This window comes from Heloderma suspectum, chromosome 3, assembly GCF_057233095.1.
Source record: "Heloderma suspectum isolate Gila_16-S chromosome 3, 16-S_ref, whole genome shotgun sequence".
NCBI lineage: Eukaryota > Metazoa > Chordata > Lepidosauria > Squamata > Helodermatidae > Heloderma > Heloderma suspectum.
In genome coordinates, this window is record NC_139460.1 from 21,019,569 (window position 1) to 21,045,327 (window position 25,759).

The window sequence follows — 25,759 nt, forward strand, 5'->3', positions numbered from 1 at the left end:
GTTTCCGTCAAGCGGCCATTAGAGGAGTGGAGGCGGGTGCGCGCGCGGGCGGTTTGAGTCGGCGGATGTGACGTCGCTGGCGGCGACCTGAGGTAGACGCTGCGAGGGAACTGTGCGGGGAGGCGTCTCCGACGGCGGGTGCGGAGCGGTGGGGCTTGGTACGTGGATGGTCCCGTGTGGGGTCAAGGAGTGGAGGGCGAGCCCTTCTCGGCTCAGCCGCTGGGCCAGGCCTGTCCGGGGTTCCCTCGCGGGAGCGCCTCCCGCTTCTCCGTCGGCACCTGCAAGGGCCCCCTGGGGCAGTGGTTAGAGCAGCCTTCTCCAGCATGGTGCCCTCCGGATGTCCTGGGCTGCGGTTCCCATCACGCCCTAGCCGCTGGCCATGCTGGCGCGGCCTGATGGGAGTTGTAGTCCCGAACACCGGGAGGGCACCACGTTGGGTGTGGGAGGCGGTTTGAAGCGTGTCGGACCAGGACTGGGGAGCCTCGCGTTCAAGCCCCCACTCAGCCACGAAGCTCAGTGGGTGTGTCTGTGATAGTCGCTCTGTTTCAGCCTGTCCTACTCCACAGGGTGGTTGTGAGAATAAAAAAGGGAGGGGACTATCCTACTGGCTTGAGCTCCCTGCAGGAAAGGTGGGATAGAAAGGTACTAAAATAGAATAAATAGCAAATAAATTCTGTTCTCTAAATAAAATGGAGGTAGATGGCTTAAAAAGGTAACGGTGTCCCCAGCCAGTCGTGTCCGACTCTAGGGTGCGGTGCTCATCCCCGTTTCTAAGCCGAAGAGCCAGCGCTGTCCGAAGACGCTTCCGTGGTCATGTGGCCGGCGTGACTGAACACCGAGGTGCACGGGACGCTGTCACCTTTCCCGCCGAGGCGGTACCTATTTATCTACTTGCAATTTCTTGCTTTCGAACTGCTAGGTTGGCAGAAGCTGGGACTGAAGACGGGAGCTCACTCCGTCACGCAGCACTCGGGTCTCGAACTGCTGTCCTGCTGACCTTCCAGTCTGCAGTTCAGCGTCTTAACCACTAAGCCGCTGCTTGTGTAGGGCATTATTGTTCAGCCCTGTTGCCAAGCATAGCAGAAGTATAGCATGTCATTATGTACAGATCTTCTTAAAACCATCATAATCAAGAATAATAATACCCAGTCTTCTTATTTAGTGGCTGGGCTGGTAACATCAAAGTAATTACGGGAACGTAGCAATTTCCAGAGCGGTAGTTGTGTAAGTCTCTTGCAGAAAAAAAGAACAAAGAATCCTGTGGCATCTTCAAGACTAACAAATGTATTGTGGCATAAGATGTTGTGGATTAGAGTCAGCTTCATCCAATGCATATTATTCTCAGCTGACAAGGATATGCAAGAATAAAATTGCAAAACAGTGTGGTCAAATGTCAATGTAATCCAAAAAGTACCACCTGTGATAATTCAGTTAAAGCATTACATATATACAAAATATGCATGGTGACTGTTCACAATTGGTAAAAACGTAATTGTCCTAGAGTTGCTCTGTTAATTAACACTTGTAATTGAACATGTTGTCTCTGTGCAAAATTCTATGTCAGGCTGCACACTTTATACTTGACAAGTTCCAGAAGAATGGCTGTGTTAGTCTTTTGCAGCAAAAATAACAAAGAACCTTTTCGCATCTTCAGCATAAGCATTCATGGGCCAGAGCCCACTTTGTCACATCTATCAAATGGTCACTTCCGTAGGTAGATACATACTGCTAGCATAACAAATAATCAAGAGTTGCTCAACTGATAAATTCTACTTTGCACCCATCCCACCCAATATGGTTCACTGTCTTCCATTGTACTTTCTCTAATCAGAGTATAATCAGGATCTGACAAAGAATGGATCAGCACAAGAATGAAGGAGAGAAGTTCTCAAATGTGCATTCAGACCCAATGTGTGTTTCAGTGGAAAGTGCCTTCTTCAGGGGTAACTGATCTCTTTAAGAAATAGCAAAACAACCTTGTATGTTAACTGTTTTAGCTATCCCTTGAAGAGATTGGCCTGGTATGGATGTACATCTCTGAATATATACATAAACCTATGATTTATGAAGCTGTGAATTAGCATAGGGCTGTGCATCCTTCCCCTGCCCTTCCCTTCCCCTTTGTCAGCTTCACTGTGGAGAGCCTGCCTTGTTTTAAAACAGATTTTCAAAAAGGGAGAGTTTGGTCTAATGGTAGTTAATCCTGGCTTATTATCTTGGTTAACTAACTGATGTTGAACTAAAGTTTAATCAGATTCACTGCAGCAGCAGTTGGGCCTATCTATATAAGGAGGCATGATTGTGAGGGAGCCAGCTCTCCAAGCGTGAGGAGCCCCAGTGACAAAGCATCAGCAAACAAGCAAGTTAAGCAACTGTGTGAGTTTAGCAACAGGGCAAGGAAGCCAGGGCAGGGAACTGTTCCCTTCCTACTCACAGTAAGTAACTGTAAATAATTCCCCAACTTCTCATAGTAAACAACTAAGTTTTCCAGGGAAAACAGACCCAAAGAAAAAGTTATGAAGGTAGAAAGCCTGCAGGGGGGTGGGGGCTATCCAGTGTATTGCACTGAGTACCACATGTACAACTGTCTTACCTGCTGGACAGAAATTGTGGGAGTGTGCTCAGTGTAATGAGCTCCTGGCTCTCAGGGAACAAGTTCGTTCCTTTGAGGCCAAAGTTGCTGAACTGGAGAAGCTAAGAGAGGCAGAGAAGGTTGGTGGACGAGACCTTCAGGGACCTAGTAGCTGTGTCCCACTCCCAGGGTGACAGCTCCTCTGCTGTCATGGAGAATGCGGGTCTCAGGGAAGGAGGGTGTCATGCTGAGGAAGTGGGAAACAATCCTTTAGAAGGGACCCATTCCTCGGAAGACAAACAAATATCCTCTCGCACTGAGGATGTCCCTCCAGGGGGATGGAGGCTTGTGGTAGTGGGATATTCAATCATTAGCCACCTAGACAGCTGGGTTTGTGATGGGTGTGTAGACCACATGGTGAATTGCCTGCCTGGTGCGAAGGTTGCGGTTATCACGCGCCGTCTAGATAGCCTATTAGATAGTGCTGGGGTGGAGTCAGTGGTTATGGTCCATGTTGGTACCAACAACGTGAGGAAATGTAGTCATGAGGTCCTGAAAGCCAAATTTAGGTTGCTAGGTAGGAGGTTGAAATCCAGGAACACCAAGGTGGCTTTCTCTGAAATGCTATCTGTTCCACGTGCAGGGCCAGCTAGACAGGCAAAGCTGAGGAGTCTCAATGCGTGGATGAGACAGTAGTGCAGGGAGGAGGGGTTCAGATTTGTTAGGCACCGGGGAACGTTTTGGGACAAGCCAGGCCTGTACAAGAGGGATGGGCTCCACTTGACCAAAATGGAACCAGACTGCTTGCACTAAACATTAAAAGGGTGGCAGAGCAGCTTTTAAACTAAACCCTGGGGGAAAGCTGACAGGAGCTAGGAAGCATCCGGTTTGGGTTAAAGCATCCCAAAGGGATGAAGATGAAAATGTTTTTGATTGCCCAAGTGTAGAAGGGAGGAAATAGGCCAGGAGTACATGGCAGAACATAATAGCCAATCAAAGGGGCCAATGTCCCATAGCAAAAGATGCACACGCCAGAGGCATCTGGGGAGAAATACCATTTGTAGGTGTTTTTATGCAAATGCTAGGCTCCTCTGAGCCAAAATGGGAGAATTGGAGTGCTTGATTTTAAAGGAAAACCTCGATACAGTGGGCATTACAAGAAACCTAGTGTAGCGGAGAGAACCAGTGAGATATGGTCACGTCTGGATATAAACTCTATAGGAAGGACAAGGAAGGGTGTACTGGGGGAGGTGTTGCCCGGTATGTCAAAGAGGGCATAGTGTTGAGTGGACTAGAACACCTAAAAGGGGTAGGCTGTTCCACAGAACCACCATGGGTGACAATACCAAGCTCCAAAATTAATTTAGTGCTAGGAACATGCTATCGTCCCCCATACCAGAATGCTCAGAGTGACCTTGAGATGGAAAATGAAACCAGGGAGGCCTCCAAACAAGGAAGTGTTGTAATAATGGGCGACTTCAATTACCCCCACATTGATTGGATAAATGCATGTTCCAGCTACAACAAAGAAGTTAAATTTCTTGATGCCCTAAACAATTGTGCCCTAGAACAGTTGGTCATGGAACCAACAAGAGGGGAGGTGACCTTGGATTTAATCCTAAGTGGTGTCACCCAGGACCTAGTACGAGATGTAAATGTTGTTGAACCACTTGGAAACAGCGATCACAGTGTTATCAGATTTAATATATCTTTAAGTGGAAAATTGCCCAGGAAGTCCAACAGTCACATTTGATTTCAAAAGAGGAAACTTCTCTAAAATGAGGGAACTGGTGAAAAGGAAGTTAAAAGGGGGAGTCAAGGGGATTAAATCCCTTCAAAATGCTTGGAGATTACTCAAAACCACAATAATAGAAGCCCAGCTAAAAGGTATAGCACAGATTAGGACAGGTAGCACCAAGTCCAAGAGGTCGCCAGCAGGGTTAACGGGCAGTGTTAAGGGAGCTATTAGAGAAAAGAGAGCTTCTTTCAGAAAATGGAAGCCTTGCCCAAGTGAGGAAAGCGAGGGAGCACAAGCTTGTACAAAGGCGATGCAAGCAGACAATAAGAGATGCAAAAAAGCGTTTTGAAGAGCATATCGCTAACAAGGCCAACAATAAAGAATTCTTTAAATATATCAGAAGCAGAAAACCAGCTAGGGAGGCAGTTGGACCATTGGATGACAATAGGAGATTGCAGAGAAGCTGAATGAATTCTTTTCATCTGTCTTCACTGCAGAAGATGTAGGACAGATACCTGTGCCGCACAATTGCGCTCATTTCACATGCCAGCAAGGTGATGCTCAAAATCCTACAAGCTAGGCTTCAGCTGTATGTGAACCGAGAACTACCGGAAGTACAAGCTGGGTTTAGAAGAGGCAGAGGAACTAGAGATCAAATCGCCAACATTCGCTGCATCATGGAGAAAGCAAGGGAATTCCAGAAAAACGTCTATTTCTGCTTCATTGACTACGCTAAAGCCTTTGATTGTGTGGATCACAACAAACTGTGGCAAATTCTGAAAGTGATGGGAGTACCAGACCACCTTACCTGTCTCCTGAGAAACCTGTACGAGGGTCAAGAAGCAACAGTCAGAACCAGACATGGAACAACCGATTGGTTCAAAATTGGGAAAGGAGTACGACAAGGCGGCATATTGTCACCCTGCTTATTGAACTTATATGCAGAGTACATCATGAGAAATGCCGGGTTGGATGAATCAGAGGTCGGAATTAAGATTGCTGGGAGAATTATCAACAACCTCCGATATGCAGACGATACCACCCTAATGGCAGAAAGCAAAGAGGATCTCAAGAGCCTCTTGTTGAGGGTGAAAGAGGAGAGTGCAAAAGCTGGTTTGAAACTCAACATTAAAAAAACGAAGATCATGGCATCTGGCCCCATCACTTCCTGGCATATAGAAGGGGAAGAAATGGAAGCAGTGACAGATTTTACTTTCTTGGGCTCCAAGATCACCGCAGACGGTGACTGTAGCCATGAAATTAAAAGACGCTTGCTCCTGGGGAGGAAAGCTATGGCCAACCTAGACAGCATAGTAAGAAGCAGAGACATCACCTTGCCGACAAAGGTCCGTCTAATCAAAGCTATGGTTTTCCCAGTAGTAATGTATGGCTGTGAGAGCTGGACTATAAGGAAGGCTGAGCGCCGAAGAATTGATGCTTTCGAACTGTGGTGCTGGAGAAGACTCTTACGAGTCCCCTGGACTGCAAGGAGGTCAAATCAGTCCATCCTAAAGGAAATCAACCCTGAGTGCTCATTGGAAGGACAGATACTGAAGCTGAAGCTCCAATATTTTGGCCACCTAATGCGAAGAGAAAACTCTCTGGAAAAGACCCTGATGCTGGGAAAGACTGAAGGCAAAAGGAGAAGGGGACGGCAGAGGATGAGATGGCTAGATAGCATCACCGATTCAATGAATATGAACTTGAGCACGCTTCGGGAGAGAGTGCAGGACAGGAAGGCCTGGCGTGCTATGGTCCATGGGGTCACGAAGAGTCGGACACGACTGAACGACTGAACAACAACAACCTGTGCCCAAACTGATGTTTTCAGGAAGGGAGTTTCAGGAACTGAGGCAAATAGTGGTGACATAAGATGAAGTTCTCAACCTTATTGATAAATTGAAAGCAAATAAATCACCAGGCCCAGATGGTATCCATCCTAGAGTTCTCAAAGAACTCAAATATGAAGTTGCTGATCTTCTAACCAAAATATGCAACTTGTCCCTAAAATCAGCCTCTATACCAGAGGACTGGAAGATGGCTAATGTAACACCAATTTTCAAAAAGGGATGCAAGGGGGATCCGGGAAATTACAGACCGGTTAGCTTAACATCTGTTCTGGGTAAATTGGTTGAAGGCATTATTAAAGATAAAATTAGAAAGCATATAGAAGGACAAGCCTGGCAGGAAAAGAATCAACACGGCTTCCACAAAGGTAAGTCCTGCCTCACTAACCTTTCAGAGTTTTTTGAGAGTGTCAGTAAACATGTAGACAGCGGTGATCCAGTAGACATTATTTACTTGGACTGCCAAAAGGCTTTTGACAAAGTCCCTCACCAAAGACTCTTGAGCAGACTTAGCAGTCATGAAATAAGAGGACAGGTCCTCTTATGGATCAGTAACTGGTTAAAGAACAGGAAGCGGAGAGTAGGAGTAAGTGGTGGGTTTTCCCAATGTAGGGAAGTGACTGATGGGGTCCCACAGGGATCTGTATTAGGATCAATGCTTTTCAGCCTGTTCATAAATGATGTGGAATTAGGACTGAGCAGTGAAGTGGCCAAGTTTGCGGATGACACCAAATTATTGTTTGTTACAAACAAAATATGTTTGTTACAAAAGAGTGTATTAGCCCTTTTACATCGGTATTGGATACATGGGTTGAGTTTCTCACGCCCAAACACACTGCTAGCCGAACTTCATTGGTTCCAAAGTGGTTATAGAATTAGTTCTTGTTTAACAAGGAAAAAATGTAATCCTGGTCATGCTTACTGCAACCATGCAATGTGATCCTATGCATGTTTACTCAGAAGTAAGTCCCATTTTCTCATTGGGGCTTACTTCCTAGAAAGTGTATTGAGGATTGCGCTTTTAAATTCTGTTAAGCTCAGCAATACTCACTTCCGTGTAAACTTGTTTGAAACTTTGACTTTTTTTCTTGGCTGTCTTTTCTCAGAGCTGTTTCATATGTTTTAGAGAAGGCTACATCCTTGTGTTTCTACTGTGTGATTGTGGCCCCTTTCTGTTGTCTTCAGAAAAACTGCTTAAGGCGGGAGTGGGGAGAAGGTGATCCAGATCTGCATTAGATCAACAAGGGTTTCTTGACTCTGTCTTGTTTAGCAACAATGAGATGTGTGTCTGTTTCTTTTTTTAAAAGGCTCTTAGTGTCCTTGGGTTGTATCCAGTGTTCATCTAACAAGGCCCATTCATTTCAATGGGTCTACTCTAAGTAAGAGTAACACTGATACAGCTGCTTGATTTGTAGCAATTGAAATGTAGACTTGCTCTTGTCTATGCCAGTCATCCCAGTATATAGCTCACAGAGTGCAGTAATTAGCTCCACCCACCAAACCATGATCTTGTATCTAGTTCTATCCGAAACAAACCACTATTTTGGACTTTGCTGTGGTTGGTAAACTTTGATGTTCTAGTTAAAAAGGAAGTAGATCTCGCAAACCTGATGCCTGCCCATGCCTGGCCTAAGGCAGCAACAAGGCTGCTGTTTTCATTAAAAAATAATTGAGGCCTGCCTTGAATTATAAGATAGAGCTAATTTTGCATTAATATGGTTAGTATCAGTGAAGGCTGGTTAATTGTCAGTTCATTGATGTGGGTGTTGCCATTCATTTTGGAGCCTTAGGGCAGTAATAAAATGTGGCTCTAGTTGTTGTCGTTGTTGTTGTTGCTTTGAGGCATTGAGGGAGAGGAATATTATGTTTTGGAGAGTGATGGCTGGATTTGTCACTTCAAGACAAATGTCTGCTTTTCTTTCCGTTTTTACACAAATAGCTAAGGCTAGAGAGCTCCCAGGAAAGTCTTGTTTGAATGCTCTTTCTGTAAAAGATGCATTAAGAAAGTTCTTGAGTTTTTGCTTATTGATTGAGCTTTATGAAATTCTATCCACTGGAGACCTTGTGAACCCTTAGTGGATTTCCTTTGAAGCAGCTTATGCAGTACACTTATTTCTTTTAAAAATGTGTATTGAATTCAGTGCCCATTTATCTTCATGAGTAAAAAAGTATCTGTGTAACATTGCTGAAATTATGGGGAACATATGCCAAAAAGACTGTTGGTGTCGTTGAGATGCCTTGGATGGCTTGTGATACTTACAGTCCTCTTGTAAAGCTTTTAACTGTTTTCAGAATGACATTTCTAACCCTTGTGATTGCAGTGAGAAATCTGAAAACATGATGATAGTATGTCTGGAAAGCTGAATAGTATGATGACAAATAGTCAAACCCCATTCATTATATTTTCTGATCTTTTTATTTTTGTGAACATTTCATTACTTTTAAATGCATTCCATCTGAAAGGGTAGAAGTTGTCTCATTTCTTTATACCCTTTTAATGAAGTGAATAGAATGTTGTGCTTGCAAAATGCTGTAAGGATAAACTTTCAGCTTTTTCTTAGATCCAGATGATCGTGTGTAGTGTTGAAATGGTTGAAAAACTGTAACAACAGTATTAGGTTAAAATGTATGAAGAACTCGAATTTCATTTCATGGAGAGAAATGGCTTAAAACGGAACTTCATAGATTCTCATGACTTGTACACCATTTTTGGTGCCAAGAAAATGAGCTTTTTTAGTGCCAATTACAGACACTTGTTAATTTTGCACATTAACTTCGATGAAATATATTGAAACAAAATGTATTTCTATTGTCTTTTGCTTCACTAATGCAGCATAGAATATTAAACGTATCCAAAGATGAAAAGGAAAGTGACCAAAGCTGGGGGACTTAGACTTAGTCCTAATGAAGAAGCTCAGCTGTTGAAAGAAGAACATGAAAGGAGAAGAAAATTAAGGCTGCAGCAGGTGTGTTTGCATTGTTGGGAATGACCTTCCTTTAGGCAGTTGAATAAGCAGGCTTCCACATTTTCATTTGGCATGGTCAGGGTACTGTTGCTCTCTGATGAATGTGAGCCCCAATCTTCCTCCCAGACCTGGAGCTGCAGAAGTGGGTGGGCATCATATCCTCTGTTGCACAGTGATCCCTGCTCCCCTTCCAAGCTCTAAGATTGGTAGGAAGGCTGGGAATTGTTTAGCCACTGCATTGCCAAAACACCAGAGTCTCAGCTGCACAGAGTCTGACAAGCAAGCATCCCCTCCATATTTGCAGTAGAGAAGGAAGGGTGGCAGGCACTTACTTGGTCATAGTGTTGCTTAGGTGCCTGTAGTGTCTTGGCTGCACAGGGTCAAACTATCCATCCCTTACAATCGCCAGCTCCCAACATGGAGCTGGGAAAGGGAGCAGGGAATTGGCTGTGATTGCCGGGGAGGTGTTGCACAAGTCAGTACTGGGAAGGGGAGGGTCCTAGTGACCATGACTTTGGGCTTGCCTACCAAGACAAGCCAAAAATTGTGGACCCCTGTGAATGATAATTTCTGCACTATTGTGATGGGCCTATTGCATAGGATTTTTACCAAATGAATATCTGAGGCTCAATAACTTGTGATATGATATTTTTCCTTGGTGCAAGAAGAAGATTCTTACTTTCCACAGTGCCACCAGCAATACGGATTCTCCTTTTCCCCTTATTTTTCCCTGGGCTTTGTAATAAGTAACTTCTTTTTTGATGTCACCACACATTTGTATTTAGAAGTTACGTTTGTATACCACCCTTCGTCCAATAAACTCACGTTGTTGTATATGGTACTATCCTGTATTTTTCCCTTCAAAAATATCAGGAGCAATATGTCACAAGTTCATGGATAGGTGGGATTTGAACATGGGTGTCTTGGGTCCAAATCCAGTAGAATCTGAACTTGGATGTCCCATGTCCAAATCCAGCACACTAACTCCCAAAACAAAATATCCAAAATACTTAAGTTCATCCTAACTTTCACACTTTAAGTGCCATTTACACATAGTTGTATTGATATGAGTTTACCTAAAGCCTGTATGCATGGTGAATTCAAGCAATCAATATTTTAATACTGAGGACAGTATCCAATACTGCTGCTGTGCTCCCACTAGGTCAGTGAGGAGTTAGCACTTCCTAAAGCAACCCCAGAAAGTCTGCTGGCCTGCTCTATTCCAGAATCTACTCTTTCCTGTTTCCAGTTGCTTTAATAACTGCTAGCTTCGTGTGTGTGTGTGTGTGTGTATTGTTACTATATATCATTTTCACACATAAATCTGCAGGCCAACTTAATTGTAGACAAGTCTGTCTTTCATATAGTTTTAATGACTTTCTGATCACATGTTTATGACAGACATTCCCAAACATTTGAGCTCTTTCCTCCTCACCCTAGTAGTAAGAATCTGGGGGACTAGGAAGGGAAGCTTCATTAACCTGAATCATTTCATTCTTTTAGGCTTTAAATGTCTGACCACAGATGTGTATGGGCAAGCAAGCTAGTAAGATTATATGTGACCTAGTAACGTTTGCAGAATTATCTATAAGGCTGATTAAATCATTGTGGCACAACTAGGGATGCACTCGGGCCATTCCTGTTAGATTGCCCACTGTGCCTCTTGGGTGGAATGATATTCTGCAAGAGCAACACCTACATGTCCCACTGCAGCTGTCCCTCGTTGCAGCTGACTCAGGGTGTGCTTTGCAAGCCAGGCTGCTACCTGTACTTCTATATTTTCCTTCCTTGTTGTTGCTGGCCCTCCTTCTGCAGATGGCAGTTTAGAACTACAGTAAACCAAGCACAAGTTATATTCTAAATGGGTTTAGATAGGAGAAAAATGGATTCCAGTAAAATTGGAACTAGAAAGCAGGATAGAGTGTTCTACAAAATAATTGACAAACCATTTTTTCCCACCAGGTTAGGGAGCAGGAGAGGAATATTGCTTTGCAGATAAGGCAAGATGTTAAGCAGCGAAGAGATGAGCACCTGCATCAGTTGGCAGAAGAATTGAAGGCACAGTGGCAGAAAGCACAAGATGAGAAGATTGAAGCTTTGGAAAAGCTTTATCGGTCAAGCTTAAGAGCTCTAGGGGAGGGGCATAGAAAGGCAAAGGAAAATGTAGGTAAATGGTTGCTGTGATATTATCACAATCAAGACTGTCTGGAGATATTTACCAAACTAAAATTATAATTATGTTTTACTAATGTGTATGATCATGTAGTAATGAAGCATAAGAAGATTAGCAGGTGTTGCTATTTTCTCACATCAATATATATATAAAGAAAGATATCTGGAACGTCAGACTCTTCTAGTTTAATTTAGGGCACAATCCTACGCATGTTTAGCCAGAAAAAAGACTTACAACTTCCAGCATTCTCCAGCCAGCCCTGCCCATACATATAACATGTGAATTAATAAAATGAAACATAATGTTGAGCAGGTGCGAAGTGATGGGAGTGATCAGTCATGCTGCAAACGTCTGTTTTGTTTAAGCTACTTAGGAAGCAATACTATGCCTGCTAGTTAGCGGCTAGATGGCCATAGGATATGTGGTTTTCCTGGAGAACTGACCTCCCCCCTCCATCTGCACTGCCTCGCAGGCCGCACGGAATAGCCCCGCACTCCAGACTCCGAAGAGGAGTGCGGAGCGGCCAAAATGGGGTGTTTCGGGGTTGGGGAAGGCAGAAATGCCAGTACGTCACATTCTTTGTGTCATCTGGCAACATCCTCCCCCACTCCGCCTTCTAAATTGTCTAAATTGGCTGTCTAGCTGCAAATGCAGGGCAGGAGAAGTGCGGGGGGAATGATCCCCTCCCGAGTTCGGAGGCAGCCGCCTATCCCCATAGGATTGCGCCCTTAATCTGTTGATATTTTAATTATTTTAAATTCTAGAATGTGAAACTGAAATTGTGAATGATTTGTATATTGAGAAGGTAGCTAATTACAAATGAGTGCCATTTAAATTTATGATTGCTAGAACCTTAGGAAGAGAAGGGATACGGGGGAGGACATTGTGTAGAACATTGGGATTTGAGAAGATTGGTTGTCAAGGAAAGATTGTTGTTGAAAATATTTGTTGAGGAAAAATAGCCCATTTTTCTCTGCAAAATATTGTATTTAATGTCATTGACATTTGGAAAACGTAACATCCACATGAATAAGTGAAACCAGTAGTTGGAAAAGACCCAAGGGAGCAATCCTATGCCCCCCCCCCCCAAGACAGCGTCTGGGGGGCATAGGATAGTTCACTTTCCTGGCTCTGAGCTCAGAGACAGGGCTTGGAGAGCAGAGCCAGGAAACCATGCTCCCCATCCCCTCCCCATCCCCTTCATAGCCGGCGTGGAGAGAACCGTGCTGGCTACCTCTCCATGCTCACAACACAGAGTGTGGAGACAGGGAAAGGGGGACGTTCCTGGGGGCAGGGAGGGGAGGAGACTGGGGCAGTGATGTTATGCCATTTCCTGTGGCCGCCCCAGCCTCCTTCCCTTTGAGGCGCAGCTGCCAGACATGAGAAATCATTTTTGGGCCCATGGTCCCACAGCATGCTATGTGAGAATCAGAGGTGACCCTGCTGCATCCCCTCAAGAGCTGTGTAATGACCCTTGTACTACAGGACAGGTGTCTGTTGCTTTGCTAGCGGTGGGGGTAAGGCAGGTCCTAGTGGAAAGGCACACCCTTGTGCCCGCACTAGCACCACAGTGCATTGTCTTGTGGACTGACAAAATCACTCCTTAGATTGGGCGTGATAGCTTAGAAAGTTGCAACAAAGATAGGTCTAGATTTTTGGCAATGACATTTGCATGAACAGGAGATTAACTCTGATATTGTCTTAGAATCTGTGGGCTTATCTAAAGCTAGATTTAGATAACCTTGGTGTAGGACACGATGTAAATTATGCTCTTTTTTTAAAGTAACCTGTTTGAAGGATATTTATTATGGCAGAAGTAATTTAGTTTTGTGGCACCTGCTTAACAAATGTTACCTTTTATTTCAAAGGAACCTGATTTGGAGGCACTGGCAAAGCAGGCAAATGAAAGGAAACAAAGAGCAGAGAAGAGGCATAAGGAAGCACTGAAGGAACAGAAAAATCAAAAGGAGAAGTTGCTGAGGGAGCAAACATGGTAACAGTTGCAGCCTCTACATAAAATGGAACCTTCACTGGTTTAATGCCTGAAAAGGACATATTTAGGACATATGTACATATTTAGGGTTGCATCCAAAGTTATGTGGGTGAAAGCTTTATGATACTTTCCTACCCACCGCAGCCCCCTGCGCAGCCTGAAAAATCTCTTGAGTTGGGGCTGGAGCAGGAGAAGGAATGGTTGGAGTGAGGAAGGGGCTGCTTGTGTATGAGTGGAAGTGTCTTTCTGCTTGCACAAGCTACTTTGAATGCAACCCTTAATGAGTCTTGTGAGTTGTGCATTCTGAAGAATATTACTGTTTCACTATCTTTGACACGTCTACAAATAAACTACAGAGTCCTGAAGTGTTACATATTCAGTGCAGTTTACTCAGCATGTTTATTCAAAAGTCACACTATGTTGAATGGAACATACTCCCAGATAAATGTGTGTAGGATTTGATCCCTACAACAATCATGTAGGCAGTAGGTGTTTATAACTCTGTTTCATAGATGGATAACTGAAGTTAAGTTACCTGCCCGGAGCCTACACATCGGTCTGTGGCTGATCTGGTGTTGTGTTTAGATCTTTGTAGCTCAGTCCTATCCAATAGACTTCTGCAGATCTAGTTTTAGGACAGTGAATAACATAATGTATGTTGAATGACATGTCTCCCAGAAACAACTTAATTAAGCTAATGGGTTATATCAGGGATTTGTCTCCCAAGGAATAAAGCCTGGAAAGCTCCTGATCCAGTGGAGCATTTCCACTGGCAGTATGAGGGAGGAAGTAATTTTTGTTGATTGTCTCCCTCACTTTGCAGCACCCTATAGCCCCCAAAATCTTCTTTAGAGGGTTGGAGGACCCTCTGGAACAGTAGGGGAAGTGGTGCTGGGGTTGCAGGGGGAGGGGAAGATTGGCAAAAATAATCTCTTCCCCTTTCCACCAGCAGGAACATTCTGAGCAAAACTCTGCTCAGGGAATGCTACCACTGGCAGAAGGAAATGCTGAGTCAAACCCACTATCATTGTCAATTTCGTTTATATACTGCCTTTCCATATATTACATTCCAGGTGGTTTTACATCAAACTGAAGAGTATAACTTTTTTTAAAAAAAGAAACTGTTAGTTTACAGTATACAGAATACAATTTATAATAAATAAAATAACATATTAGATAATCCATTTAACAATTTATCAAAACGCAGTTACCATAAAAAGACAAATCACATAACAGGTACATTTTTAATGTGCCATCACAGCATTTTAAAACAACTGTTAAAAACAAAAAATGTAAAAAAATAGCGTGGTTTACGTTAGCTTGTCTATTCAAATAATTAAGGCTGGACTTCCCTTCAGTTCAAATACTTGGCTTAATTAGGTTGTGGATTGGGCTGCAAGTAGCTACTGAAATAAGTGTATACAATTAGTTGAGGAATATTAGGCTCGCGCAGACATTCATTTTAGTCCTATTTGTGTATATTACTTAAGCAAATTCCTTCTTAAGATTTTCAGCGGAAGATATTGAGGCTTCAAAAACCTGCTTCCTGGCATCTATAGGGGAGACAGGGTCAATAAGGATGAGATGCACAGTTTGTGCTGTATAAGGATAGTCATGTAGCCCAATCCAGGGGTCCTCAGCTGGGCACATTTTGAGTACCTTTTGTGGGTGCCACCACAAAATGGGTGCTTTAAGTGAGGGTAAGAAAAAGCCCTGGAACAGCAGGGGATGGGGAAGGAAAGGAAAAGGAAAACCCAACCATGGAGAGGAGGAAAGAAAACAGAAAGAAAATAAAAGCTACATTGGAGAGGAAAGGAAAGCCCAGTCATAGAGGGAAGGGGAAAGGTCAGAAGCATACAGGAGTGGGATTTTCATTGGGCTATGCTGTTGCTATGGCAGCAGTGGAGAGGTGAGAGTCCGAAAGACTCAACAAAGGGAGCAGAGATGGAAGAGCTGCACAGGTGCTGGTGCATGACTTTACAGGTGCATTGTTGCCATGGATGATGCATTGGGTATCCCAGGCCAATCCTATGCATGTATACTCTGAAGTATGTCCAACTGAATTTATTGGGACTTGCTGTCAAGTAGTTAGGACTGCAGTCTTAATAGCATTTTATTTCTGTATTGTCTCAGGCTACAGTTTCTGTAGACCAGCTTCTCCCTTTTCATGAGGATTGAGATGACCACATAACATGGGGAAACAAAGCCAAATAACATGCAAAATGCTTTAGGAGATACATTGACAAAGCTGCATTATACTCCCTGGTTCTTACTGAGTCTTTTTAACCATTGTTACATTTACATGGAGAACTTTGTGCTGCCTTCTGAAGTTTGATCTTCATTGACTTTCACTAAATTGGGGGCTGATAAAAATATTGATCATTGTGTTTTGCTATTTGTTTGATTTAGCCTTGCATAAAGCCTGATTTCAATTTCTTATTTCTCACTGTTCTCTCTTCCTTCTAAACAAGGAGAGCAAATGCACGGAAGCATGCCTTCGATGTAGAAAAAGAGAGAGCAGCTAAAATTGCAAGCCTGCCTCCACCTCCTCCCCATCCCTTTGAAGTGAGTGTTCTTTTCAGAAAATTTAAAAGATCCTGAAGATGCTTTAAAAGATGCTGAACTTTAAAAGAGACAGAAACCTTAAAAGATGCTAAAAGACTCATAATGCTGAGTAACGCATTCATTTAAATGTGGTTTATGTTAATTGTAAAGGAGATAGAAATGGGTTGGTTGATTTGTAGGAACAGTGGGTGACCTCATGTCTGTTAAATGACTTGCCTCCTAATAACAAAACCAAAGTAGCTTAAGGGTGTAATCCTATGAAAAAAGTCCTACTAAAGAAAAATGTCCTACATCTCTCAGCATTCCCCACCCAGCCATGTCAGTTTTATCTATTCAGATGACACGTGGGTAGGGGTTTATCATGACATTTTGCTTAGGGAATTTTGAATGTTTTAAAGAAGTGTTGTTAGGGGCTATAAATCTTCATTGCTGTGTTTTATATAGTTCAGTTGATGTATAATGTGAAGTAGTTCATGCAACTCAACATTAGTATTAAAACTAATGAATTGTCATGGACCTATAGATACATTCCAGTTCAGAGGGATGGCCTAATTTATACTCACGGGTCAGAATGAGAAATTATTAGTTGTGCTTATGTCCACTGAAATTGGTAGAACAAGTTAGTTGCCACTCACAACTAACGTAATTTCAGAGGGTTTAAACATGGGTGGGCAATTTGTGGCCTATAACTTGCGTCATCCCTCATTGTTGGCTATGTTGGTTAGGGCTTATGGGAGTTGTAGGCCAAAACGTCTGCAGAGCCACAAGTTGCCCACCTCTGGGCTTAAGCATGACTAACTTAAATCAGAGCCTGAACTTCTGGTCAGTATAGAAATATAATTAATAAATAAATTAGTTTGACGCTTGGCTTTTATTTCACACCATGCTCTTCCTACCTCTGAAACACTGCATATCACAGTTAATTTCACAGAAGCTTTATGTATGTATGTATGTATGTATGTAAAATTAATCTGCCTTTCAGGGCATGCTTCCTTCACAAGCTACCTTACAATATTACAAAAATATGAAACATACAAATTACAATTACACAAGCACATACACAGAGCTCTAGTTTGCACATAACAAGCGCAATGTGCTGCAGCTTTGCATATGCAATCTACGATTATTGCGTAGGTTACTGCGTGATGTGTGAACCTGGACACTTTGGATTGTTTGTGGGTTTAACAATCCAAAGTTAACCCATGATTAGTTGTTAATTAGTCCACAATTTGCCACAGTTATGTGTGAACAGGCTGAGAGAGAGCGAACAGTAGCAGCAGCTCATGATTTTTAAGCACCAAACGCAGACTGGAATAAATGTGTCTTCGGGTTGTTGTTTTTTTAAAAAAAGCTAGTGGTGATGATGCCATATGTATCTGCCTAGAGGGGAGTTCCAATGGTGTGGGCCCTCCACTGAAAAAGCCCTGTCAGAGTTCTTTTCCTGGTAAATGTTCTGAGAGCTTTTGAAATGGGTCAGTGAATATAGTAGCTAATAGTACGAACTGTAAGATGGAAATTAAATCCACAATTAAATCTCACCTCAGTCATAAATTCTCTAGCCAGCTTTTGGCAAACCATTATTTCTTGGACTCCACTCCTTATCTGCACTATGGGGGTAATAATATTGGCATATCGTACTCAGTGGTGCTTGTAAGGATTGAGATAATGTGTGTGCATTACTATGAATGCTTTGAAGCCCTATATGTTTATTATTAATTGTGCAGATGTGACTATGCTTACCCTTTACCTTTCATAGAAATGGTTAGAAGAATACAGTCACACATCTGTTCACGTGATATTACAGACAGGCATATGATGAAAATGTGAAGTTCCTCCTAGAAACATGATGATTGACTTTTCCTAAATCTGTTTCACCCTGATCATTAACATAACTTTGGCATGAATACTACTATGAACTGTCAGATTTTCAACAGGAGCCTCTGGTTGGGCATTCTGCCTCTGGCTAGGCTTATATAGTAGGCAGCCCTGTACAGCTTGTTTTGTTCAGCACAAACTGGGAAAACATCACTATTGTTAAAGCAATGTTTTTCAAATGTTTCAGAATGTTGAGTTGAAGAATGTCCCTACAGTGAAAGTCTCTGATGTTGACACTTTCTCGGTTACTCGTCATCATCTCTTTGACCCATATGTGGATAGAGAAATGGACGCAGAACAGGTGATTGACTTTAGTAGACGTATTCCGTGTAACAGCAGTGGCCATAATCCAAACAAGTGTGAGTTTACTGGGTTTCTGCTGTCGGTTGTGGAAAATAAAGATCTGCACAGAACCTGTGAAAGTATAGATTTTTGTTTTTCTGTAGTTAACAGTGGGAACCCCAATTTACTTCTGAGTTATTTCTTGTGGCATGGAATTGACAAACATAACATGTGAAATTAAGGCATTTCATTGATACAGAAACAAATATGGGGGACCTGGGAGACAAATCTGCTCATCCCCCAATCTGGCCCTCCACAGTTCCCAGAATACCACAACCCTACCTCTTTTCCCTTATCCCCTTTTCCCCACCCACTGGTCATTTCCTGGCTTTTATGCAGTTTTTTCCCCCATTCTAAAAAGTTGGAATGCTTCTCCTAAGGTCTAGTTACTGGCAGGAAAAGCTTTAAGCTAAAATATTGTGGCAGATATGGGAACCCATATTGCCCAGCCTGACCTAGCTAAGAAGTAAGGAGATTCCATGATCAAAACGATCAAAGGATATTCTGCATTAGGATTTCATGATTTTATTCTGGCATCCAGTCCCAACTGGGCCCCTTAGGCCAAGAGTAAAGTGTTTTTCCAAGTACAGTCCTGTGGGAATCTTGTTGCGAGACTTAACATTCTGGGAAACATCTGTGCCAGAATATAGGGTAGTAAATAGCCGACAATGGCGGTTCTAGTGTCAAAATAGGATAGTGTAAATCAAAGGAGTCACAATGGTATTAAGTCATGAGCAATAACAGCCATAAACTAGAAATGTTATCAACCCAAGAAGGGATGCTTGAAACAGGAAGCATCAGGTCTTCCAGGCTAAAACACCAATACAACTATTTTGAGACAATCGATTCATGTCACTGACATATCAGTTGCATGTTATGATGATCAAGGATGTTGTCTGACAGACATGTTTTTGTAGCTAGAAATACAGTTTTGAGACCAGAAGATGCAGATTTTTAGAGCAGATTTACTAATGTGTTGATATTTCCATTGTATTAAGAGGAAACAAAAATCTGAATGCATGTAAACAGATGAACACGTGTAAAAATGCTTGGCAGTCCAGTAATTATAGATTTCAGTTCTCCATGGGAGAACTCACTTTCTTTGCTTGATTTGGGAAAACTGGTAAGGCGCCTTATTTACTATGATGTTTTGCTCTTCATAAACCTTGTTTCTAGAAATGTGTCTTAAAGTTTTGATTTTTGTTTGTACCAGCTTTGTGTGCTTAGGGTTTATTCTATACTAGGGACCTACTTGAAAAAAGTGAAAGACAGAAAAGACAAAAGTTTGGTTGCAGAGAGTTGTTACTGAACTAAAACTCTGAGACTGGGTTCACACGACACTGGGTTGTTGTGTTGTCCGAACCCAGGAGGGCATTTTTATCGTGGGTTGCAGCAATCATGCACAGAGCCACTGGGTAAGAGTGGCAACCCCCCCCATTGCTCTTCCCAATCACATCTGCCCATGCCTCCTCAAGCCTCCCTCACCAGTGACCAACAATGCTCGTTCACTAACCCCTTTTTTAAAAAAAAATCAGCCCCAGAAGTTTGCATGAATGTGACTGCATTTTTTTTTATTCATTGTGATGATGATGATGGTGTTGATCTTTCGCAAATGCGCAAGTGCACACTTATGCCTTTCCAATATGTATAGCCTTGCCTTGTCAATGCCCTTGTATGTTTCACCTGTCAAAGGGAGCAAAGTACTGTAGGAAACATACAAGAAAATTGACGAGACTGCATATAGACTAATTTGTGCACCATTGACAGTGATAGGTTGTAAAAAAGGGGGGAAAGTTCGGGAGAAGCAGATGCACCGGGGTGGGGGGCACAGACAATATTGCCCACTTAGCCAGTTGAACGTCTGGCTTTTAAGTATTGAACTGACACTTGTTGGTGTCCTGCTTCCATTCAACACTTCCCCAAGTCTCCAGCTACTCCAGAAAGGGGAGAACTAGGCTCCCCCACTTTTCATAGCTCCCATTTGGAGCAGTTACTGCCACGGTTACTACAACTGGGAACTGCAAAAACCAGGGGGAGCCTAGATCTTCCCTTTCTGGACGAACAACTCCTACTGTGTAGCTTATTTGCAGAGTGGCTTAGCCTGTCGTGTGAATATGGCCTTGTGTCTAATCGCAGAAGTCAGTAAAAACCTGCATTTCATGGTGACACCTTGTGCTGGGGAAAATTGAGTGGGAATGTTTATTTGGTGGTCTTAGGGCCCCCGAATACTGGTATTCTATCTCATAAGAGTCTCTGGGCAAGGACAGATTTGTCATAATATGCTGGATGGTTTTGGCCTCACCCTGTTTGCCTTTGGTCCTGCCCAGCATTGAAATGAGACCCCCAAGAGCTGCTCCAAAATGAATTTCAGCCCTTGGACTGAAAGATGTTCAACACCCCTGACACAGACTGTTGATGAAATATAGCCCTTCTTACTCAGGAGAACTGAAAAGTGTTTTTGTGCCTATTGTGGGCTAGATCATAGAACCCAGACAGTAAGTCCTAGAGGTCCATAGTAAGATGGGCAATATAGTAGGCAAAGAACACCTATTTCACTCAAGCAGACCTAGTTACTATGCATGGTTGTGGTGATCAGTGCCCAGCACCCCAGCCAGCCAAGTTGCGCTTTAAAGAAACAGCCTCTGACTCTTAGTATTTCCTTCTCTCCCACAATTGTACGTTCATATAATCCTCTTCCAGCAGATTCTCGTTGGGCTAAACCTATAGCAGGAATGCCATGCAGAAGGCCCAAGGCTCTTAAACTGTCTTTTAGAGGACCTCAGTACATGCTTCATACAAATTATTAGACTATCTTCAGTGCTAGAAAGCTGCTGATCACCCACCAGATCTGTAAAATATTTATTTATTTATTTATTCCTCCCTCCCTCCCTCGGCCAAACATTACTGTCTAATTCAGGTTGAATTCACATAGAATTGACACATTCTTGGTGGAAGTGTGGGTACCATTCTTGGGTAGTTGGGTGTGGAATTTGGTCCCCACTTTTGGGGGTTTGATACCTTTTATCTACAGAACTATACTTTTGATGTTGGCTATGTTTGGAGACACCATAGAATTTGGTATTGCTAACTTGTTGTGGTTGACTGCTAGCCAGATGCTCGGTTACTTGCTGAAGAAGAAGCCAAACGGAAGGAAGGACTACAAAAAGAAGAAGAAAGAGAAAGAAGGGAGCAGGTGGAAAAAGCTCGTCTGAGAGGGAAGCACGCCTTGAAGATGGTTCTCCTGGCACGAGTAAGCGAAGTAGAAACGTTGTGTTCTTTCAAATGAGAAGTAGTGAAATGAGAAATAATACCAAATTGTATTGCATATTTAATGAATTAAAAACCATCTTCTAACCTCTTTCTAGAAAGACTCTGGAATAATTGTTTAAAATTCATACCCTTGGAGTGCTCATAGTGCTTATCCTTAGTTTTCAGGATTATAGCGTACAATGTTCTTTCCACTGTCAAAGATGAAATATAGTTGAACATTTAAAAAGCCATGCTGCAGTAATTCAGGCCTCGGGGTAGGTAAGGTTTGGCATTTGAGGCCATAAGATTGATGAAACGCAAACTCTTTAATGTATGGGTGAAGAGACTGTTATTGACTACATTGCATGGCTTGCAAGTACTTCACAGTTAAACTTTAAAATATAGTTAGAACTCTTTCCAATATGACCTACTTCCAGAGAATATTTCTGTTTGCTCATGTGTGCCTACACATAGTGGACTTAACATAAATATAATGGTTTGTATCCTTAGTATTGTGAGTGGGACAAAACTTGCAGAAGGGGACTTGGTTCTCCTCTCCTCCCTCAAAAACCTTTCTCAAGTGTACTTCCACCCAGTTTTGAGCAATTCTTGCCGGGCTCAGCAGCCCCACACACCTCTTTTCACACTGTTCACAGTGGTCCCTCAACCCCCTGGAGAGGCTTTGTGGAGGGCAAGGGGAGGATAGGACAGGGAAGTCTCCTTTTCTGTAAGCTTCTTTCTCCTCACAGTACTCAGGATCCAAGCCAATGTGTCAAAGAATAAATTGAAGTGTTCTGCATTGAAAATCACTCTAGAATATATCTATAAAAACAATAAGTTTGTATAATCAGGAAAACAGACTAATATGTAAGACCAGTAAAAATATGGACATCTAATGCTTCACGAACTGGGTGGTACTGTAGGCCTGACATACTAAGACCCTACATCTGACTTCATTTAGAAATGTCATCGCTTGGCATATAAGAGCCCTAGTTCTCTCTCCTCTAAAGTTTGTTTACATATGTAAGTTTAAATATTTTTCAGCTTCCTGCATTAAGGATTTATTTATTGGTGCACTTTACTAATTCAGCAGGCACACTAGAAAGTTGAGATACTAAGGGAGAATAATGTGGGCTTGTCTTCCCTGAATACTTAATGTAATTTTAATGCACTTGATGTTGTGGAGGAAGGAAATCATTAATATTTCATTTTAAGTAGCAATTAACAATATATGCCTTCCAAAAATTATACAGGAAAATCATCAAAATTGAAGCTGACATTTAATAATGATGTATGACTAATAAAAGTCTTTCTTTAGATTCTAAATCATGCTGGGATAGGGCACAATCCTCCTTTTAAAAGAAACTGCAAGTTCCTTTTGAACTGTATATTTAGCAGTGAGCTCAACAAAATAATTTGTTCTCAATGTTGCATTCTCCTATGTATTGTGTGTGTCTATATAATCTCTCTCACATACTCTATCATCTGTCTCTCTAATGTTTTACTGTTTTTAATGTTCTTGTTTTTATTGTTCCAAGATTTTATTGTTTTAAATTCTTTTACACCGTCTTGATGGCATTTTAGCAGAAAAGGTGGTAAATACATGTTGTGTGTGTGCTTGTGTGCTCAATCGTGATTTGTCCAGCAGAGCCTTCATGCAAATTAATAACTGCTGTTTGAGTCTTTCATGAGAAAGTACCCAACATAAAGCAATAATCATAGTAGTTGAAATGTATGTTAATTATGCCAAATAAATTGGCTGGTTTTGAATGACAGCCTTTTAACTGAACGTTTCTCTGCCTTAAAAGGACAGGGAAAAGCTAATGAAAGAGCTTGAACAGATGCAGAATATGGACCTTGCTCGCAGAAGACAGATTGTTGCCCAGATGCCTCCTCAGCTGTTTGAACCAGGCTACAGGCGTGTGGAAATCAAGGAAGAATGGCAGAGGGAGCTGGAGTGTGCCTTTGAAGACATGTATACTGGAGACCAGAGTGAGCATTGTTTAGAACAGTGGCTTTCTAACTGTGTTCTGGGGAAGCCAGAGATTTCCTTCGAAACATATTGGAGTTCTTTAATGGAAATATCAGTAATGGCAGACAGCCTTCCCTAAAAGGCAGCCTGCTCACCACTACTCATCTTTGAGTGAATTGGGCATGTTCTGTGTTGCACAGAGCAATGGCGAAGTTCAGCAGGCCTGTTCAGTTTTTCATATAAGTTGAGGGGGTGTCCTGGAACATGCACTAGAAATCTCTGAAATGCTGTGGTTTTTCCATGGCAGATATTCAGGGGGTTTTCAATGGACAATTGGTGTGGAAAGGATTCCCTGAAAGCTGGAAATTTAAAAACCATGAATTTAAATGATCATGGAAATAGTCTGCCGAGCATTGCTTCTGTGCAATCCCTAGCTACTTCTGTGGATTTTGCTCAGGAACTCATCCAACTTCCATGGAAAGCTCCACACCACCATTGATTAGGGGGATGGAATCTCTGCGGGTTTCTTAGATGGGTGGCACTTGACTTTTTTTGTTACAAATGTGATATTTAGGATGAATTCTGGCAACCAGGTTGTTCACATGGTGTTTATAGTTGGCAGATAATTGAAGCTACCATAAGACTGGAGATTTCATTACAAGTTGCCTCAGTGGTAAAATAAATGGTTGTTCTTCTGAATCTACACTTACTGTAATAGAGCATCTTGCAGTATATACTGTTTTTTCCCTGGCACTGCACTATGTGAATAAAATTTGTTCTTCTGAGTTCGCTGCATACTTTCTCTGTAGTTAGAATTTGCAGTACAGAATGTTGCATATTGGTTTCATACAGCTGAATTTCTTTACACAGAAATGAAGGGAGATCTTATTTTGCACCTCGATCCACAGCCCTTGCCAACCTTCTCTGATCGATCTCACGATGATGAACTGGAACTCTCTCAGGAGCCAGATTCTATTTGTGAGGTGCCACCAGGACTGGGGGATGAGGTGAAGGACAGTGAGCTGGCTGGTAAGAGACATTTCTAAACTAGTGTTAATATTCACTAATAATCACTAGTTGCCGTATGCCCTGGCTGTGGGCTGCTAAGGTTCAGAGGTGCTAAGATAATGATAAACCAGACCCTGGTTTGCTTACAAGGAGACTTTATTGAGTACTTACAGCACACAGGTGTACCCAATGGTTGGAGCAGATAGGGATGTCGGAGAATTTCTCCACGAATCTCCAGGAGGCTGAATGCCAACGCATTCAGCCCCCCAAAATTGGTGGAGTAACGGTCCGCCACCCGCCCCACCCCCCCGGGATGGGACTTACCTTGGTCGAATGTCCCTGGCGGCGGCAGCTCCCAGCAGCGGTTCGGTGGCGGCGGTGGGCGGTCTTCCGACCGGCTGCCACCGCCGCCATTTCCAAGTGTAAAACAACAACAACAAACGTGATAGGCTACGTAAAGATTTACGTAGCCTATCACGGCTAGATTTTCAAAAAACACCGTGATAGGCTACGTAAATGTTTACGTAGCCTATCACGGCTGACTGTAGGCCAGGGACGCAAACGGCGGCAGCTACAGCTGCCGCCATTTGCGTCCCAGCAGACGACGAGGTTTCGCGGCCGGAGGGACGGGGCGCCTCCCCCGCGGCCAGAATTTCGGCGGGGAGGGATGGGGCACCTCCCCCCCGCCAAGAATTTCGGGGGGAGGAACGGAGCGCCTCCCCCCCACCGCGAAGCAAGCTGCGGGACCAGGTAAGGGACTTTCGTCCATCCCTAGGAGCAGACAGGTTCTCTGAACCCAGAGCCAAGGGGTACAATGGGTTTTATACCACACATGTCAGCATTGAAGCAGTGTAACAGAAGCAAGCGTTAATTAGCATTCATTCCCAGCATAGACTAACAGTACTTGTTCAGAAGGAAAACAATCAGAACTTTCCCAGCACAGCCACCTGTGACTCGGCGTAAACATAGCCTCACTTCTCAGGCACATCCTAGGCCCTGATAAGATACTAGCCTTCATTAGCATGGAATGTGCTGAGGCTGCGCTGTTGACCTTTGGCTCATCTCACATGCTCAGAGGCCCACTAACAAGGAAATTGCACCAATAATGAACCTAAGCAAAGCATTATGGATCTCTAGGCCCCTCTAAAACTACAGGTGACTTGGTTACACTCTTGGGGCCATTACAGTTGCATGCCAGTTATTGTCACTAGTGAAGACTTTGTAAAATAGTCTGAAATAGCTGTCAGTCGGTTTGATGTGGATAGCTATGAATAGTGACGCATGTCTTACCAGACACTGGTGTATAACTATTATTTTCAGATTGGCCACTTAACCTTATGATCTGAAGTGGTAACAATGTGCAGTACAATGGAGCAGTCAAGTCCAGGGGTACATATGTCAGTAGAGAAAGGTGCATATGGAGTAGATTAGTAAAACTTTTCATCTTGGTAACATGAAA

General features: G+C 42.9%; 1 protein-coding gene across 10 annotated transcripts in view; it reads left to right on the top strand.

Moving 5' to 3' along the window:
* Positions 1–25,759, top strand: part of CEP295 (centrosomal protein 295) — a 56,916-nt gene continuing 31,157 nt past the window's right edge. For 6 of the 10 annotated variants that reach the window (XR_014788954.1, XR_014788955.1, XM_084842570.1 and 3 more), the window contains exons 1-9: positions 95–158; positions 8,991–9,123; positions 11,086–11,286; positions 13,165–13,289; positions 15,761–15,854; positions 17,917–18,030; positions 21,181–21,321; positions 23,129–23,312; positions 24,163–24,321. Coding sequence is in view for 8 of the 10 variants with exons in the window: in XM_084842570.1 (XP_084698696.1) it covers positions 9,016–9,123; positions 11,086–11,286; positions 13,165–13,289; positions 15,761–15,854; positions 17,917–18,030; positions 21,181–21,321; positions 23,129–23,312; positions 24,163–24,321 (1,126 nt within the window). In the remaining 2 variants the exon portion in view is untranslated. The other 4 variants (XM_084842567.1, XM_084842574.1, XM_084842568.1 and 1 more) reach the window with 4 other exon arrangements.